The sequence below is a fragment of the Carassius auratus genome, unplaced genomic scaffold (genome assembly GCF_003368295.1).
Source record: "Carassius auratus strain Wakin unplaced genomic scaffold, ASM336829v1 scaf_tig00027603, whole genome shotgun sequence".
Classification (NCBI taxonomy): Eukaryota; Metazoa; Chordata; class Actinopteri; order Cypriniformes; family Cyprinidae; genus Carassius; species Carassius auratus.
This window is the reverse complement of record NW_020525608.1, coordinates 254866-273792: the sequence shown is the minus strand read 5'-3', so window position 1 is coordinate 273792 and position 18927 is coordinate 254866. Positions and strand designations below refer to the sequence as shown.

Below are 18927 nucleotides of genomic sequence, written 5' to 3'. Positions count from 1 at the left end.
ATCAAATCAGAACTCTATAGGCTACACTCATCTAAATGCAAATATTAAACCATTATCATTATTATTATTATTTTATTATTCGTCTGTATAGATCTGCAGAGGTGAAAATGCATATATCAATCATACTGGTTTTCATACTTTTCCACTGGGTGAAAATAATTATCCCAGGCTGAACATGTTCATAAGAATAATATATATATATATATATATATATATATATATATAATATTTTTATTATAAATATTTTTCCAAATAACAAAAGAAAGAAACAAAAGTTGCTCTGGTTCAAAATAATTCAGACAAACTGAAACTAGCTTGGCTTACTTTGGTAAACTTGTTTTATGAAACAGGTCCCAGTTCACTTTACAAATCAAATAACAAATAAAATGTAAAAGCATAAAAAGTGCATCACAAGAGCAATAACATGGTAAGTTCTGTGTGATGTGTGCTGTAATGCCCGATATGCTAATTAGTCGCTGACACAGCGCTGATGAAGCGCGCAGCTTAATGGTGTGTTTCTAAAGCGATGCTGTCGTGCAGATGAAAATCAGATCCTCTGATGACTGTAATTTCAGCTCGTTTTGGACAGACTGCTCATCATAACACAGTAATGAAGCTGGACAAACATAAACCATTTCTGCTTCATAAGCGATTTAGACTATAAACAAATATGCAATTTAATAATCTTGATGGCATGTTTAATGTTGACACTCACATGATCTTGCTCTCGCATTAATGAAATATCACCACCCATTCTGTGAAAAGCATGCATTACTGTGAAGCAACAGCAGCCTCTGCTGTACAGAACAGAAACTGTCTCCTGAAAAACAAATTGTTTACATAGAAAATATATTTTTCATTACACATCACTTACCCTTATGTTGATCAAAAATGACTTTAGTCTTTCAATGAAACACAACAGGAGTTTTCCACAATCTTCACGTGGCTCTTTTCAAAACACTAGAAAGCAAACCGTGAACAGGAGCTTTCAAGCGTAAGAAAGGACATTATAAATCTGGACGACTCTGCTGCTGGAATACACAAATACAGCAGAGGTCAAATATTACCCTTTACATGTCAGGCACTAGATTCTCTAGCTCCTGTTTTAATGAAAATGCACGAGCACTATGCTTCAAAGTTTAGAGTCGGTCAGAATTTATGTATTTACTAAGCAGCATTTAATTAATTAAAAATATAATAAAACTGTAATATTGTGAAATATTACTACAATTTAAAATAACTTTTCTATGGGAATATATTTCAAAATGCAATTTATTCCTGTGATGAATTTTCAGCATCATTACTCCAGTCGTCAGTGTCACATGAGCTTTCAGAAATCATTCTGATTTGCATGATACATTTTATTTTCATCATATTCTTTGATGAATAGAAAGTTAATAGGAACAGCATTTATTTAAAATATAAATCTTATTATAAATCTCTTTACTGTGACTTCTGATCATTTTAATGCATCTTTGCTGAATAAAAGTATTTATTTATTTCAAAACGAAGTCAATAAAAAAAAAATAAGTTCAAAAAGAATGGTCAAAAATTTCATTCTAAAATGTTTATTTTAATGTTTCCTAAGCAATGATATTTGAGGACTTATGACTGATTATATAAATGAAATGAAACCCAAACAGCAGCACTGATAAAGGTCCAATGAATCTTTTATTTGTAAGGCACCATAAACACTTCCTTACTGCTCAAGCTCTCATTCTTAGTACACGTTTAACCTTTTTCTTCCAACAATCGTCTTTAAATGAAGTATAATAGCAGTTTATCAACACAAACAACATACATTTCCATCAAGTACATCATGTCACAACACACACACACCTTTTAAAAAACTACTACAAAGCTCCAAAATGTGGCAAATATCAGATGAGTCCTCAGAAGAAGGAGGCTTCAGGAATCGCTCGAGTCAGTGGATTTAAGTAACAAACTCCACCTTTACGGCTGATGTTCATGAGACTGAGACCAAGACCAACCGCTGAACGAATCATTTCTCCTTTAGCAGCTAGAACTAGTCGAGACCAGCCAGTGCTACACTTGATTATTAAATGATCAGAGATTTCTGTAAATATAACCTGCGCTAAATGTGGCCACATACACCATAAACATAGCTTTATACATACAAAGTTAAATGTATATTGATATATTCATACATGTATATAAACTGGCCGTTGGTTTCTGAGCTCAAGCGAAATAAACTGGGAAAATATCTAGAAATCAGAAAACTTCATTTGTAGATTAAAAGAAGCGATCCAGGGCTCAACGGTGAGCGTTTCTTAGCATACACATCATGGGACACAAAAAACAAATGTCCAGGAACACACAATTAGAAAATACCCACAATGCACCCGTGCATATGTACAACCTTAAGTAGTCTTGTCTTTAAAACATCCTTGAATACTAGCATACTACTGAGTGAGCAGTGTGTACTGTGTGCTACACTGAGCATGCAGCGGCCATTCAAAATAAAACAGGTTATTTATTAAACTGCCTTTGAAAATTATGACAAAGATGAGATTTTATCTGTTATATTGGTAATGCTTTACAAGATTGTTTTATTTGTTAACATTAACAATACTTAAACAGCATTTATTAATCTTAGACAATGTTAGGTTCACCATTTAGGCTATTAATACAAAGCATGAATTATTGTATTCATATTCACTAACATTATCAAAGGTTAATACGTGCAGTAAAAATACATTGTTAGTTGATGACATTCACTGCATTAACTCAAGTTAACAAACGAGATCTTACTGTAAAGTGTGATTTTAGACATTTCAGGAGCTTACTAAAATGAATAGTTGATTGGTTTTTTATTTGATTTTTATTGTAATTACACAAGACATCAGTTTTAGTCTTAAGTCTCGATTGTTTTTGCATTTTAGTTTAGAGTTCAATAATTTGAATATTAAAAATTACATTTAAATGCTTTTTAGTATCCTGATTGACTAAATCGCCGTTTTAATCACTAACAATATACTTTCAGTCATTAATAACAGGAAGTGAAGTTTAGTATTAACTAAAAGCAGATCAAATCAAGGGTCAAGACTGAAATGTGCTGAGAACACTGCTCTAGTAGTAGTCTGATAGTATCACAGCTGCACGCTCACTCATGGAAACACATGCACCGCAAACAGAACAACTAGCATGACATGAACATCCCTGTTTTCATCTGTCACTGTCCTACACACAAACACACACACACACACACACACTGGGTAAGGCCTTCGTAAGGCATTTAGACCTTTCTGAGGGCAATGTAGACAGTGTTGTCTTATGTAAAACATGTATATTAATTCCTGTGACAGGTTCACCAGAGTGTTAAAACTCTTAACTAGATATGCCCAGAACAGAATATGATGAAATATATTGACTAGTATATAGAGGACAACCGTGGTTATGTTTGGGGTGCTTGAGAGGACAACCGTGCAATTACTAGGTTGTTGCCAGAGCATTGCCAGGCATTCTGGGTGACTCTTGAGAGTCTCTATTATAGTCAGGTCTCTGGATAAGGACCTTGATACATGCTGGAGTTCAAGATTTAGGGATAGGGGCTTGTTAAAATCACTAACCCCAAGTATGAGCAATATTAATAGAGCCTTAGCAAACACCACTAATGAAAAGAAAATGAATCAAACAGAATAAAGATTTGCTGTAGTAACAGAGAGAGAGAGAGAGAGAGAGAGAGAGAGATTGAATCAGACCCAATCGGGTGAGACAGGAGCTGGCTCTTCTTCTGCACAGAATCGAAGCGTCTGTATGAAGGCTAGTTGGATTTGTCTGCGTCGTCCTCGCGGTGGCCCTCGGCCCCGTCGCGGGAGCTCCTGTCCTCCTTGGCCAGGTGTGCGTGAGACGCGAGGATGCTGGACAGAGACAGGAGGCCGGAGCTGGAGGTGACGGCGGGCATGGTGGGCGGAGTCAAGCCCAGGGGCAGAGGGGTCATGGGTAACGCCAAACCCTGAAGCTGAGAGAGCTGGTGAACCTGAAGCTGCTGCTGCGTTTACACCAACACACACACAGACAAACACCCGTCACATATAACGCATTCTTTCTGAAGTTCATGACACAGCCACATCACGTTTAGCTGCATGTTTGCTGTTACCAGAATATTTCGCAGAATAAATGTAGTCTGTATTTACAACGTTCACTGATGAGAATATAAACATTTCAATTTTACTTTTTCTGTCATTTTTTGTAATTTTGACACGGTTTTTGTTTTCAGTTTCAAAAACTGTTCATTAATGATGCATGTAAACATGAATCTATGATTCAATGATTCGCTTGTGCCATCATGGAAGTAATATATATTAAAAAAAAATCATCCTTGACTTTGTTCAGAGCAAAAACAGTTAATAATAAAGCAGTAATAGATAATAATTAACAATAAAAATAATATGAATTGTCCCTTTTTTAATAGAGATTTTTTATAGTGTTAAAACACTGTTTTAATTGGCTATCATTTAAACAATTTACTGTGAAATAATATATATATATATATATATATATATATATATATATATATATATATATATATATATATATATTTTTTTTTTTTTTTTATATATATATATCTGTATATAGTTATAGATATACAAATAACGAGAGGCTAAAAGTATAATTTAATTGTATAAATGTAATTGTTGTCTAGCAATAATCTGCCAGTCGTACACAATAACACATGAAGTTGAATGGTGTGAGGTTCCTACTCGAATAATAGAGTTCATCTCAGGAGGGGTGACCTGTTTGGCTCGCTCAATCGCCCCCAGGACCTGCTGCTGGTGCTGCACACACACACACACACTTATGTCACTGATGAGGCCGAGTGTCATTACAGAGAGTGTGTCATCAATAAATCACACGGTCTGACCTCTTGAGACAGGTAAGGCAACACCTGAGCACAGATTCCATTCAATCTCTTCACAATCTCCGCCTGCGGACAGAACACAAGCACATCTCAGGGGTTTACATCCATTAACAAAGCTGCTGATGTTGCACAGAAACACACAAACAGCAGTCAGTCATGATAATGTATGCTGACCGACCGTGTTTGAAAGACACTTAGGACGCTGTGTGTGTACAAACCATACAAGTAAGCCTGTAGTTTAAAGCAAACTGCACAAACACAAGTCTAAAGGTTTATATATCCTCCTGCTATATTTAATACATGCATATTTTTTTTTACACAAATATAATAATGCATTAACTTTCCCCCACATTTTATGTAGATTTGTGCTGATTCTGGCACAATATTTCGATTCTCACCTGTTTGTGCATTTCCATGTTGAGTCCGTATGACATCTCATAATACTGCAGTCCCAGAAACAGGAAAGAGACATAAGATCAGAAATTCAGCTTTGCCATCTCAGAAAAACAAACAGCTATTTTAAATTGTAATAATATTATATAACATATATATATAACATATGACAGCTGCACGTGTAATGATTCTTATTTTTATACATTTGGGAGAAACACGGACATCTCAAAATGTCCAAAAACTCTCCAGAATCACTCTTCATGTGTCTCAAAGAGGCAATACATACGGAGGCAGAAAAAACAGCAGAGGAATAATCAATATCATCTTTAGTTGACTAAAACTGAAGCAATTCTAACACGTTTGTTATTTATAATAAGGCTGAAATTAAGCTCAAATAAATAAGCATTGGATGAAAATCTGTAGCTAAAAACTATTACAAATATTGTCTTGAAGTAAAACAAGTTTGAAGCACTAAAATGAAATGAAAAACCTGGAATTAAATGAAAACTGAAACTGCTTGAAGCTAAATAGTAATATTAAAAACGGAAATGACAAAGCACATAAAATGACAAAAGTTAAAGTTTTAACTAAAAATATATATATTTTTAATGGAAAATATTAGATTACTGCAGACACACACAGCCTTACAGACAAGATCCAAAAACATTCAAATCACATGACAAACAACCAAAACTGAACTACAGCCAAAACAAACCAACACAAGTAAGAACTGCACATATAACGAAACTAAAAAACAGCACAATTCTGTCATTTCTTCTTAGAATTAAGAGTTTATTTGTCTGTTTTATTGGCAGTGGAAACCGCTTCCATATGATCTGCACATCATGCATGTTTTACTCACCATTATGTAATGACGCTGCATTTCAGATTTCTCACTCGCCAGTTTATCACATTCCATCTTCAGACTGAAACACAGAGAGACATGAGATCACTACTCGCTTCTTGTTAAATATGTGTATATGTTGTGAATTACATGATGCATCTTTAAATAAAGGAAATGTGTTTTAAATGACCCAGTCTGTGTATGATGGCTTCAATATTTACATTTCACCCTAAAACACACACACACACACACACACACACTTCATTGAGGCAGTCAGCTGCACTTCACCTCAATTTCTCTCTCTCTGTCTCTCGCTCTAGAAGCAGGGTTAAAAAAGCCAGAAATAATTCAGCAACCGGTTTCCTGTCTGGACTGCCTCATGGAGGATTGTGATTGGGCTGGCCATGTGTTGAGACGAAAGTAATGAAGGAATGTAGGATTTATTTTCTTCACATAAAACTTTTTTATATTAAATAGTTACACACACACTACCCTTCAAAAGTTTGGGGTTGGCAAGATTTTTATTTTTTTTAATGTTTTGAAATTCGTCTCTGGTGCTCACCAAGGCTACATCTATAAAAAAAAATAAAAAAAAATGAAATATTACAATTTAAAGCAACTGTTAACTGTAATTTATTCCTGTGATAGCATCATAACTCCAGTCTTCAGTGTCCCATGATCCTTCAGAAATCCTAATATGCGGATCTGCTGCTCAGGAAACATTGCATCATTATTAATCATTATTTAGAATTATTATGTTATCATAAAGAATACAGTAGCATATACCTACAATTAAATACTATGAAACAATGTTTATGCATTTAAATATTTATATTTTCTCTGCCGAGAAAACTGTTTTCTTCTGGATCTAAAAAAATAAATGCACTCTAGAATGAGAAGCCCCCCCCCCAACTCCACCTGCCACGACTAATAGCAAGCAGTAAATCACGGTTTATGACTGTGACGTGAACTAAAGACGACTGACTCAGCCCATCCCCACGCCCTAACATCAACACAGGAGAGGAAATTGCATTTGTCAGACCATTTAATGAGGTCTTTAATCACTAAAGCAATAATGATAACACCATTATGCAATCCCGAGCAGCTCCACAGAATAATCACTCATTCATTAGCATTACTTGTGGAAATACTCAGTGACATGGAGCTGTAAGGTGAAGTGGCCGTCCATTGTTTTAAGATGTTACGGTCTATTGATGTCTAAATTAATCTAAAGCGCCGCAGTGCAGTCTCCATTTCCCTCTTCCTTCCTCGGCCCGTGGTTTCTCTGATGTGTGATGGCCGGATGTCCTCGTGATCGCGCTTATCTCTGGTGCTGACAGGAAGCTTTTCCATGAGGGGCTGCGTTCACACTCTTTGAGCGTCCCGGAGAGGGTGTTTTTAGGGTGTAGGAGAGAAACTTCCTGTGCTCCTCAAGGTCTTGTTAAATAACAGTTAAACTAGTTATGCTTTTGGTATGCTCCTGCTTAATGCTTTTAAAGAGCAAGTCTCTTCTGCTCAACAATGCTGCATTTATTTGATCAGAAATAAAGCAAAAAAAAGTCATTTGGAAATATCATTACATTTTAAAATATGCATTTTAAGTGATATATTCCTGTGATCATTCCTCACGTGATCCTTCAGAAATCATTCTGATATACTGAACTGCTGCTCAAGAAAGTTATTATTAATAATGTTGAAAACGGTTGTGCCGCTTCATATTTTTGTGGAAACTGTGAGGAATCTGTGATGAACAGTAAGTTAAAACAATGTTTCAAAAGATTTCTGTTTTTAAATAAATACTGTCTTAACAGTCATTTCTGATCAATTTAATGCATCCTTCCTGAATAAACATTCATTTCATTAAAAAAAAAATGATGCTTTTGAAACTTTTGAGTAGTATTGTGTATGTATACCTGTGATATTGTGCCTGCAGGAACTGAAACTCATCTTTGATGCGATCACAAGAGTCTGACGTGGTGAATTTGAGCGGCTGGGTCGACTGAGACGAAGCCTGAAAAACAGAGACAACAGATGAGAGACGGATTCAACATCTAAACGTTCAGATGAACAACCTAGGCATCGGTTAGGAAGAAGTAGGTACACACACTGAATCGTAAAAGATATTCAATTGGTAAGACTCTTCCCTCTGTGGTTATCAAGCTAATTTTAGTCTTAACTGTTGCTAAAATAAAGTGCATATAATGTTTGACTCGGAAGAAAACAAAAAACCTTTTGATCAGAGTTATGACAATAACATTAAATTACTGCAAACAGCCTAAAACAATTCTGACAAACACCACAACAGAGCCAGTGATTGCACCGCGTGTTTGAGGTCAGCTTGTCAGGTCAGGCTGGAATTAAATTGGCTTTTCACCTCCAACCCGCTTTACCAGAGGTCACTGGCCTCTGACCTTTTAGACCAGACAGACAGGAACAAACCATCACACATTAGAAAGAGAGAAACAGGATGTGCAACTGTGTTCAGTGTGCTTCACAGACAAACAGCTGTTTGAAAGCAGACAGATATACATAGAAACTGCTGGATAAACGTGTGTGTGTGTGTGTGTTTACACACAACTGGCCCCCAGGGGAGAACCACAACAAAACATCTCAGCAGGGAATTCTTGCTTTACACACACACACACACACACACGCTGAATTCTGTTTTTAACACGATGCGGTGTGGACGCATCGCGACCGCGTCGCTTCCATTATGAGCGCTCGGACTTTTGCACGCAAAAGACACGATATGTGAACGGCCCCTGAGATAATATAAGTTAACGTAAATGTAAACTAGCGTAATTATTAGAGGTCTGTAAATGTAACAAGCAAACGTTTCCAATCAGTCCTACTTCTATCCTATTTTAAGTTTTCTTTGTGATTTCAATCCAGATGACTTAAATACATAAATACATACATACCATACACACACGATTCTGGAACCTTATTGTATAATAATATATAACAATTATCATTCTAATAATACTAGTTAATATTTTTAGAATGGAGTAGAATAAAATAAAGAAAAACAGAATTATATATTAATATATAATTGACTTGTGTACTTGGGTGCCTTATTGCACAATTCAATGAATATGCATGTTTTTTTATTTACCATTTTACAATGTCTTCATAAGCAGAAATATGTTGCATGAAAAGATCTGAAAGTTTTAAACTGAAGCACTTTTCCCATCTCCTCCCTCACATACAATCCCCGCAATTCTGTCCTCCTGAAGATAATGTGTGTCCAGGGGCAGGAGAGACGTGTGTGTGTGTGTGTGTGTGTGTTTCAGTAAATCCCTCTAGTCTCTTCCTGCTATTAGTAATCAATTAGAGGAGAAACAGGAGCCTCCCCTGTGAGCGCTGTTCCTCCTCCAGCATCCCTCACTAGTGACACTAAACCCCAGTCAGAACACCTTAAACCAGACACACGCTTCAGGACAGGTCATCATCCTGCGCACACTTAACCCTCTGGGGCCTGGAGAAGTTTTGACATGCCCTGACATTTGTGCATTATAAACATATAACTGGCTTTAAGTCTAATAACACTAATCAGACTCAGAACACATTTTTACACTAATTTGCACAGAACAGCTCAAATAAGAAAAATTTTGTGCTTTGTCTATTTTTCTTTGCTTATGCTTCACAATGCCTTGCTTTCTTTTGCTTGCAGAAACTCTGCAGAAGCGTCTGCTACTAGTGTGCACACTACCAGATCTGTGACTTGCAGAGTAAAAAAAATAAAATAATGCTGACTAGCTGGAGCCTTGGCATTATCACAACACTGTGATGTTTACACAAGCAAGCATCACTCATATTCTGTTAAACGTACTCCAAATCATAAAACACACACACACACACACTCCACACACAATAAAAGAAAAAAATTTGAAAAAAAGCTTAGAATATCAAGTAGAAATTCTAATTAATAAAACAAAGTTACTAAAATAAAACAGAAATCAAAAGAAAAGACTCTAGAATAGAAAATGAATTAGAGAAAATAAAATAAGACAGAAAAAAATAAAAAGCCTTTAAAATAAAAAAGATAAGCCACTATATTTAAAACAAATAAAAAAATAATTAAACCCTCTAGACTGAAACTGAAAAAAATAAAGCATCTGCAAATAAATATATAAAAAATAACAAGTAAATGAAATCTTCCTGTCCTCTGGCAGCTGACGAGGCTCTGCTGTTGCCCCCTTTGTAATGCTAATGAGTGACTTTGGCCTGAGTGACCCAGACATCTGCTGCACACACACACACACACACTACAGCCCTCCGGCTCTTATCTACTTTTTTGTGTCGCTGAAATTGTGGCTGGTGTGTGTGTGTGTGTCTTGTAGCACAGGAAGTGAGATGTTTGGGGAGGGGAGCTGAGCACGCAGAAAAAAAAAAGTCTCACAATTACACTCAAGCTCATGTGTGCAAGCATATATATAAATGTGTGTGTGTTTTCACAGTATGACTGATCTTCCAGCAGTTCATAAACACATTAGCAGCAGTGATGGTGGCAGCCGCACACACACGGTTAACGGTGTGTGTGAGCACAATTTTTTTCTGAGAAAATGAAAGCTTGTGTGTGTGTGTGTGTGCCGGAGGGATTAACCTCTCTCTCTGTTGGGGGTCTTGTTAATTCAGTTGCCCTTAATAATGTCTACCAGACCCCTGTCCACCCTCACAACACAATACACACATAATGAACCCAGACTGCTGTGCGCGTGTGTGTGTGTGCACGTGTCTGAAAGAGTCTCATAGTAATAGATTCAATTCTAAATAGACGTTTTGCTTGTAAACTAAAAACTACACTGCTACAGTATTACAGATACAGCAAGGTGAGCAACAGGCTAATATGTTTGTTTAAATAAATATACTTTTTTTAAATTAAATTGATATAAATATTAGTATTTAAAATAATATTTAAAAATGATATAAATTAGTAATATTTTTATTGTTTTCTATTTATTATCTAATCCATTTAAAAAAAGTTAGATATGAAAAAATATGATAATTAATAAAAGTAATTATTTTACTATTTTATTATTAATACCAATTGATTTTTAAACGTCAACTTTTTTTAAGTGAAATATTAGCAATATTTCTTTTTTTTATAATAATAATAATAATAATATCATAGCTAAATGAAATTATTATTATTATATAGTCATATTGATAAATCACAAAATGTTTCTGCAGTTTTTTTTTTTTACACATCATAACATGAGTTGAGAACAGTATCAGTTACATCTCAGCTATAACATTACAAGAAGAATCTGAAAGAACATGAATCACTCGCATCCAATTACCCAGAAAACGACGACTGACCTACAATCAGTGTTTCTGTGAATCTCCTGATGAATCATCACACTGAGAATAACGGATATTCAACAACCATGTGCCGTTATATGGTTCTTTACTTCTCTTGATGATCCGTCATAGGGTTCTTCAAATCAGTGTTGGGATTTCTTTAATGCACCAGTATGTAGATGATTTTCTAAAGCACTAGAGTATCAAAGTGGTATCAGACTGTGAAATCCTTGTAGTGTTTGCCAGGTCAAGCATCACTGTTACTGCTCAAACTCAGGGCCAGAGACTTGAACAAACCCTTAACACCAAGTACTTCACTTTGGCACATAACCACAGGTAAGGAGGAGCCAACAAACAAGCTGAAAGTAATGGTTTCACAAACACTTTATTCCAAGTGGACTGTTTTTCACTCTCGATCCTGACTGTGAGCATAAGCGCTGCTGTTTGCAGCAAAATATCCTTCCCTTCCTTCTTCTGTGAAGGATTTGACCCATAACAAGTTATTAAATCTATCAACCAAAAGCCTGTTTTTAAGTAACTTTAGAGGTTTAATAAATCAAACTGATCCCAATGATCTGGAATTCCAGAGAACACAGTAAATCTTTGAGGCTGGGATTAAACGGAGCAGTCGGCTGTAACTCCTAATCCAAGATTTGGGATCCCACAGTTAATCTCCGGCTGATTCCCACTTCTGATGAAATCTCAGAGATCTAAGATCAACGTTTGGCCAGTGTAATCAAGAATTCATCAGCAGCAGTAAGACATGTCAAGTTAAAGACTGTAATGGGATCATTTTCCACTGCTGAGGTATTAATCTGTTGTTTAAAGAAAATATAGAGCCTTGTCAACAACAACAAAACATGATGCTAAAGAAATGTCATACTGTGGAATACAATCCTAATAGGATTAAACCAAGATTCTCTAAACAAACTGACATTATATGAAAAAAGAAAAAATATTTATTTTTATAATATATTATGATTATTGCATGTAGATTATGATGCATTGTCTATTTAAGTATGTTTAATTAATATTAAACCAATACATAGATAATAATAATAAAAATAATAATAAATTAAAAAATAATATTTATACACATGTGAATCTCAAATTAGAATGTCATAGAAAAGTTCATTTTCAGAAATTCAACTCAATTATCACAATTAAAAGAAGCAACTACTTCAGTCTGTGTCCATTGAATTTATTTAATACACGAGTTTCACAATTTGAGTTTGTGTATATACTATTTTCACTATATAATATTAATGTATATTTAGGTTAATAATATAAATAATTATATAACATTCTATAATTTAAATACGTAGAATATTAAGCAATATACAAATATAATATTAAATAAATATATACATTACAAAAATGAATTCTTTAAATGCGAACTCAATAATTGTAATAAATTATATTTAATATTTATAAAACATGTACTTGGATATACCACGGCACATAGTATACATATACTTTTTGTAATATAATAAAATATATAAAGCAAATAAAAAAATTCTACAATGAGATCTTAATAGTATTATTTGTTTGCTCTTATTAGGACTATGTTTAAGATATGAACAAATTTCATTGGAATTCAAATTCTGAGAATAAACAAATGCTTTGAACATGCTATAGGTAGTTTTAAGTGTCACTTCATGAAACTGCTTAAGGCTTGATTAATAACAGGAAACACCAACATTAACATACTTCAAAATCAAACATGAAATATAGGAATCAGGAAATGTTTCAGGATGTTTCTCAGACTCAAAATTGAGTTTCATGTGTTCAAGTGTCAGAACGTCCCGTTCACTTCCTCACACACATCCCAAGCTGAAGCTGAAGACTGAAATGTTCTCCTAAATCTACGCTCTGAACAGCAAAAAGTACTTGATAAAGGAAACCCCCAAATCCACACACTTGTATCCCATGTTTATGTGTTCACATATGTCTGTGGGCCAGGATTAGGCTTGAGTGCAAACAAAATAATGACTGGGGACTCATTATCACAAGCTGCCCACTGTGTGCACAGGAACAATTCATGGAAACAACACAATTACACCTCTACAGGGACGGAACCAGGCAACTAGTGTGCAAACAAACATCTCTGACTCTACCTGAACCAGAAACACTATCATTTACACATGCTACCTGCAAACCTGACATCTGAATCATGAGATGAAGACCATATATCTGAAAAAAATCTGCCAGAGAACAAATAAACATAGTAAGATGCAATGGAACAGCAATGCAAAATTAATTAATATACAAAGACGTTGTCTCATATGTCTCTGAGGAGATCTTTGATGCAAATTGGCATGCAAAAATCTTGCGTAAATTAACATATTCCACTGGAATTAATGACACTGAATTGATTAAGATTAGTAAATTGATGCATTCAGAGGCTCGTTTTCAAAATGCATTCAAACAATATGCTTTGTGTACGTCTTTCAGTAGTGGTGTTCACAAATGTTCATGCATTTCTACCAAAAAAAAAAAAAAATTATTTATTTATTTATTTGTGCTGGGCAACTAATCGGATTGTTATGCACAAAATTCAATAATGCATTCAAAAGTAGTGTATTGTGCACTTTCTTCATTCAAAAGTACTGCTATATGAACAAAAGTGGAATAACAAGTTGTTTGCAAACTCTTTATACAACTAAGGTGATTTTTTGTTTTTACAGCAGTATTCCTTAAATAGTAGCAGTTAAAATATTTTTTGTAAATCCCAGAATAAAACATTAATATAATCAAATTAAATATAAAACCAAAGCTATTTGCCACTGCCAGGGCATTAAAGTTGTTATAGAAAATATTTTATAAGTTGTTATAGAAAAAAAAGAAATGCTCAGAGTCCAAAGCCTCGAACATAACATTATAACAGGCACCTTACGTGTAGAGACCTGCATGATCGCGGGACACAGTGCAACAGAGTGTAGCACGGGACAACACTTGATGTGTGGGTAGAGACTCGTGTGTGTGTGTATGTGGGATGTGGGAGAAAAAAGGTGCACTCAACACTAAGCAATCTAAACTGTGCCTGAGTGCATTTGACCCCCAAAGCCCACCTGGTTCAGTTGACTAGTGTGATCGCTCCCTGGTTCGTTTAGCCGTCCCTGGCCAGACCACTGTTCAGTTATATATAGATCAATGAGTGTGAGTGCTAACTGTGCTGGAGTGCAGATCTTCTGATAAGTGTTGCATGATTGGGTGTACATTTCTGAGCAGCAAAAGCAAAACATCTGCCAAGCAATATATCGTGAGAGGGCCGTGTGTTACAGCCTTTCATACGACTCAAAATAATAAACCACAAAGTTAACAAAACAATGCACTCCACTGTGTTGATCGCTTCTCTGCTCTCTTCACCTGCTAATAGAGATTTCAGAAAGTTACGATTGCGAGCTCATTGCATTCTTTTTTTGTTAAAAATAACAGGGAACAGTGGTTTGTGAATGTTGATGCTTAGCCTAAATAATTTTATCGGGAGCATTCATGATGTGAGCACTGCTGCAGTCTTAGGGCCATCTCCAAATGCTCTCATTGGTTGAGAAGCATCATTACACCCATCCCAAGCCAGTACTGATAAACATCCCACCCCTCCTGTGACCCATGGTTTGTCTGTATGTGGAACTATAATCTTACTTTGTAATAGGGCTGGTGGATATGGCTTTAAAATCCCAATTTTTTTCACAAAAAGTCATACATCTGATTTTTAGATGACAAAGAAATTGTTCAAAACAAGTTTTAACTTTATTTTGTTTTGGTTTTACCTTCTGGGATTTGATCTGGATTTCCCTCTTGCAATCAGAAACAACAAGCCAAAAAGACAAGATGGCAGGCCCTGTTTTACCACTTTGATAGTAGCCTATCAAAAGTTACATCTAGTCATAAACACCATATTTTATCAGTCTGTCATCCCTGATATGCAATGCAATACAAAAGGGACTATCATTCTTTATCATTCACCAGTCAAATTTGTAACTGAGACAAGATGATTCATTATTATAAAAAAATAAAGAAAGAAAAAAGATTTCCTGCCCTTTTTTTTTTTAATTAATTTAATTTTTTTTTATACTAGCCCATCTTGCATTTAACCATCCAAGTGCAAACTCAACATTTAGAGCAGTTAAGATTAAAACTGGCAACTCCGGAGTGAGTCAGGGTCATGGACGTAGGACAGAGCAAGTGTAAATATATTTTCTAGTCTATATTTATATATATATAATTATTTGTAAATGGAGTAGACACTGTCTAACTGTCTACACCAGTAGCAAGAGTTGTCGTGCCACACTGCGCTAAAAGCGTGTCTAAACTTGATGACGCCACAATACAGTTGCAAATTATCTGATTCGTAGTGTCAGTACTTTTTGTCATAAATAGAATGAGGCATCAGTTTACTGATGGGGATCGTGTTGCATCACACCACATTAGGGCACGATTATTTGCATGTTATTGTCATGCATGTCTCGTCAGTAAAGCCGGTTCTGTGATTAGCAGTAAATGTCCATCACCTGCTTTCAAATAGAGCGGAATTTACTACACAGAGTCGTATTTTGCTGACAAGCTACGCAATATCGTGTTCATAACCGCATGCGATTCATCTGCGATTATGGCGCGGTATTGCGTAGCTTTTCAGAGAACTACGGCTCTGTGTAGTAAGTGCTGATCCATTATTGAACAGTACATGGAGGCACATTTTAATTAAAATATTCCTATTAATCAAGGTTTTATTGACTTTCAATTTACCTTATTTCATAATGTACAGAAATACGTGCTTTTATACGTCATTTAGTTATGATTATTTAATTTATTCACCATACTTTTTATTATTAATGTCAGTTAGTATTTCAGTTTGGCTCTAGTTTTGTATTTATTCCAGTTTATATGAAAAGGTTCATGTTACATGGATTAAAATTAATATACAGAATAATTATATATTAAATTCTTGTGTTAAATGCAAGTTTGAAAAAGTTTGACATGTGGTGCTGTAGTTAGTTTCTAGCAAGTTTAGTTAATTCATTATTTGTTAGTGCATTAAAGCTGTGGTAGGGAACTTTTGATGCTCTAGCGGTTAATAAACATAACTGCTTGTGTCTTGTGGATGAACATCATAGCCGGAACTACTTCTCTCTGTTTATGTCTATGAAGAATCACAAAGGCACTGGGTTACTCCGCCGCGGTATCCCTGAAGCAATCTAAAATAGTCTGAATATAAACACTTATTATAGGTGCACCCTAGTGATTCAGGACAAGCTAAAAACATGCTTTGGAAAAGGGATTCATGGTGTACTCGCTTATTATATACATTTTTCTACATTTTGAACACAAACAAAGTTACGGACCGCAGCTCTGATTGGTTGTTTTCTTACCGTAACTGCAAATGGCAATAGGGAGGAGCTTGATTTTTTTTCAAAGATTATCTGTCTCATATTCTACTGTCATGACATAATGACAGGTTTAACAAATATGTAAAAAATATATATTTACAAAAGTTACCTACTGCAGCTTTAACTTGCTCAGGCCTTATATATATATCCACACATAGTTAAACTGTATGTGTGCGTTCATCGATTATCATCAATTACCAATCAATTGTATACAATAAACAGTTGTTATTATAAGTTAATAGTTGACTGGTACAACAAAAAAAGCTCAGAATGACCCCTTAAAAAAAATAATAATTACTGCCCATACTGTGGCAGTAATAATGGTACCACTGTCCAAATTATAATTTCATGACACTGAATCAATAGCATATTTAAATAGCATGGTATTTACATGTAAAGCCAGCATATTTTAAACAAAAAAACATGCATTTCATACACAAGGATATTATGGTACTGCCAAAGTACATTTTTGTAAATTAAAACAATGGTATTGTCTGGCCATGGCACGTTTTTCCATTGTACCATTTCCAAAAACATGTTATTATCCTGGTGCTTGTCAAAAAAACATGGTATTATGAGGATTCGTGTCAACAGGACATTATAGATGTAAATAAAATGGTATTTTTGCGTTGGTATCATCCGTAAGATACATCAAGAGATACAATGTCCGTGTGACAATCAGCATGAATGAAGGAAAACAAGCTACTTACCGAGTGCCTGGCTTGTGGAAACATCATATCAGCCTGTTTTTGTGCTTTATTCTCTCTCTGAAGATGAAATGAAAAGGCTTTGGGTGGATTTTCGGCCTTGGTTTGGTCTAAACTGATTAGTTTGAAGGCAGAAAGGGCTTTAGTCTGCTCTCCTGAACAGATTTCCTCGCGGTGATCTCCAGTTTTCCTGTATTTTACAAATCTAAACCAACTTCAGACAGCTCTGCTTTTAGAATAACAAAAACAACGGGCTATATTTACTACAGTATGTGACATTGCGGTTTCACAAGAGAAAAATGAATCTTCTGTTGAGACAGGACGATTAATCCACAGCCGGGCTGATCATACTTTTCCAATTCCCAAATACAAGCTACCTGGCTAAAGCTAATAAACAAGTTTATACTGCAGGAAATAAGCAAAAATGCGTTTGAAAATGAGGAAAAAACGTCTAAATCTGGCCGTGTGTTCGGTAGTCTTGCGTCAGTCTGGTTTAAAGCGGTGAAAGAGCAGTCTGCGTTTGGAAAATCATGCCTCAGGACTCGTATGGACGGACTCGTGTGAAGCAAGACGCCATATCACGGATTCTACTACAGTAAAGGCGCTCCTCATGAATATTAATTACGCCCGTTGCCTTGCAACTTTCCGGGAGCGTATATTTACATCACCTTATTAATATTCAATGAGTGGTCTGGCTTGCTACTGGGTCTTCAATGCTAAATATTAAATCTGTTGTTTTTTTATTTGTGAGAGATTTTTTGTGTCATTATTTTATTTTGCACTTCTTTGGCGACCCAAATATATATTTGTGTATATTTCTGACACACAAGATTTTAAAATAAATGTGTTTTACAGTATCTGTGTTTGTAGGTAATATTATGCAATTACTATAACTGCTATTATTTGTTTTAGGAAGGTTTATATCGGAAAATCAACAAGTTTGTTACAATTAGTAAACTTTTTTCTAGTTTTATTTTATTTTATCATAAATCCAGTTTAAATTGCAGCCAATCCGATTGGAGTAACGGGTGAATGTCACGTTGCGTCATTAATATTCATGAGAAATCCTTCATCGTAGTAGGATCCGTACTTCGGTAAATTCGTATGGGGGGATTTAAGGTGGCGCTCAGGAGGCCCATTTTAAGATGTCAAATGGATGAAATGACAGTAGCCGGAAGTGGAAGGTGTTGGAAATGCCTTGCTTTTGTTCCTGCCAAGTGTACAGCGACTCCAACCTGCAATAATAGCAACTGCACCCATGGGAGCATTTCCACTGTATTGAACATATTATTTATTAATACCTCTAATAGAGGAGATATTACAGGTGTATGTTGAAGATGACATCATTGGATTATCATCCTTGGATTAATATAATAAATATTAGATATTTTTCTCTATGCTATTTCT

The 18927-nt window shown here is 35.3% G+C and overlaps 1 protein-coding gene across 2 annotated transcripts; it reads right to left on the bottom strand.

Annotated features, from left to right (window-relative positions):
- Positions 1 to 1652: 1652 nt before the first annotated feature.
- Positions 1653 to 18130, bottom strand: chico. Of its 2 annotated transcripts, none has more exons than XM_026251568.1 (7): positions 17524 to 18129; positions 8033 to 8130; positions 6138 to 6201; positions 5281 to 5325; positions 4886 to 4948; positions 4725 to 4799; positions 1653 to 4012 (listed from the first exon to the last, which is right to left on the bottom strand). In XM_026251568.1, exons 1-7 carry the CDS (start codon positions 17548 to 17550, stop codon positions 3785 to 3787), a joined length of 600 nt encoding a protein of 199 aa, XP_026107353.1. In that variant the 5' UTR covers positions 17551 to 18129; the 3' UTR covers positions 1653 to 3784. The 2 variants fall into 2 exon arrangements, with proteins under 2 accessions (XP_026107353.1, XP_026107354.1); XM_026251569.1 differs by having other exon boundaries at positions 3785 to 4009; positions 17524 to 18130.
- Positions 18131 to 18927: the final 797 nt, after the last annotated feature.

Coding starts and splice junctions, on each gene's coding strand:
- chico (XM_026251568.1), bottom strand. CDS start 17,550: ATGATGTTTCCACAAGCCAGGCACTCG. Junction 6,202..8,032: donor CTGCAGGCACAATATCACAG/GTATACATACAC, acceptor TCTGTGTTTCAG/TCTGAAGATGGAATGTGATA. Junction 4,949..5,280: donor ACATGGAAATGCACAAACAG/GTGAGAATCGAA, acceptor TTCTGTCCGCAG/GCGGAGATTGTGAAGAGATT.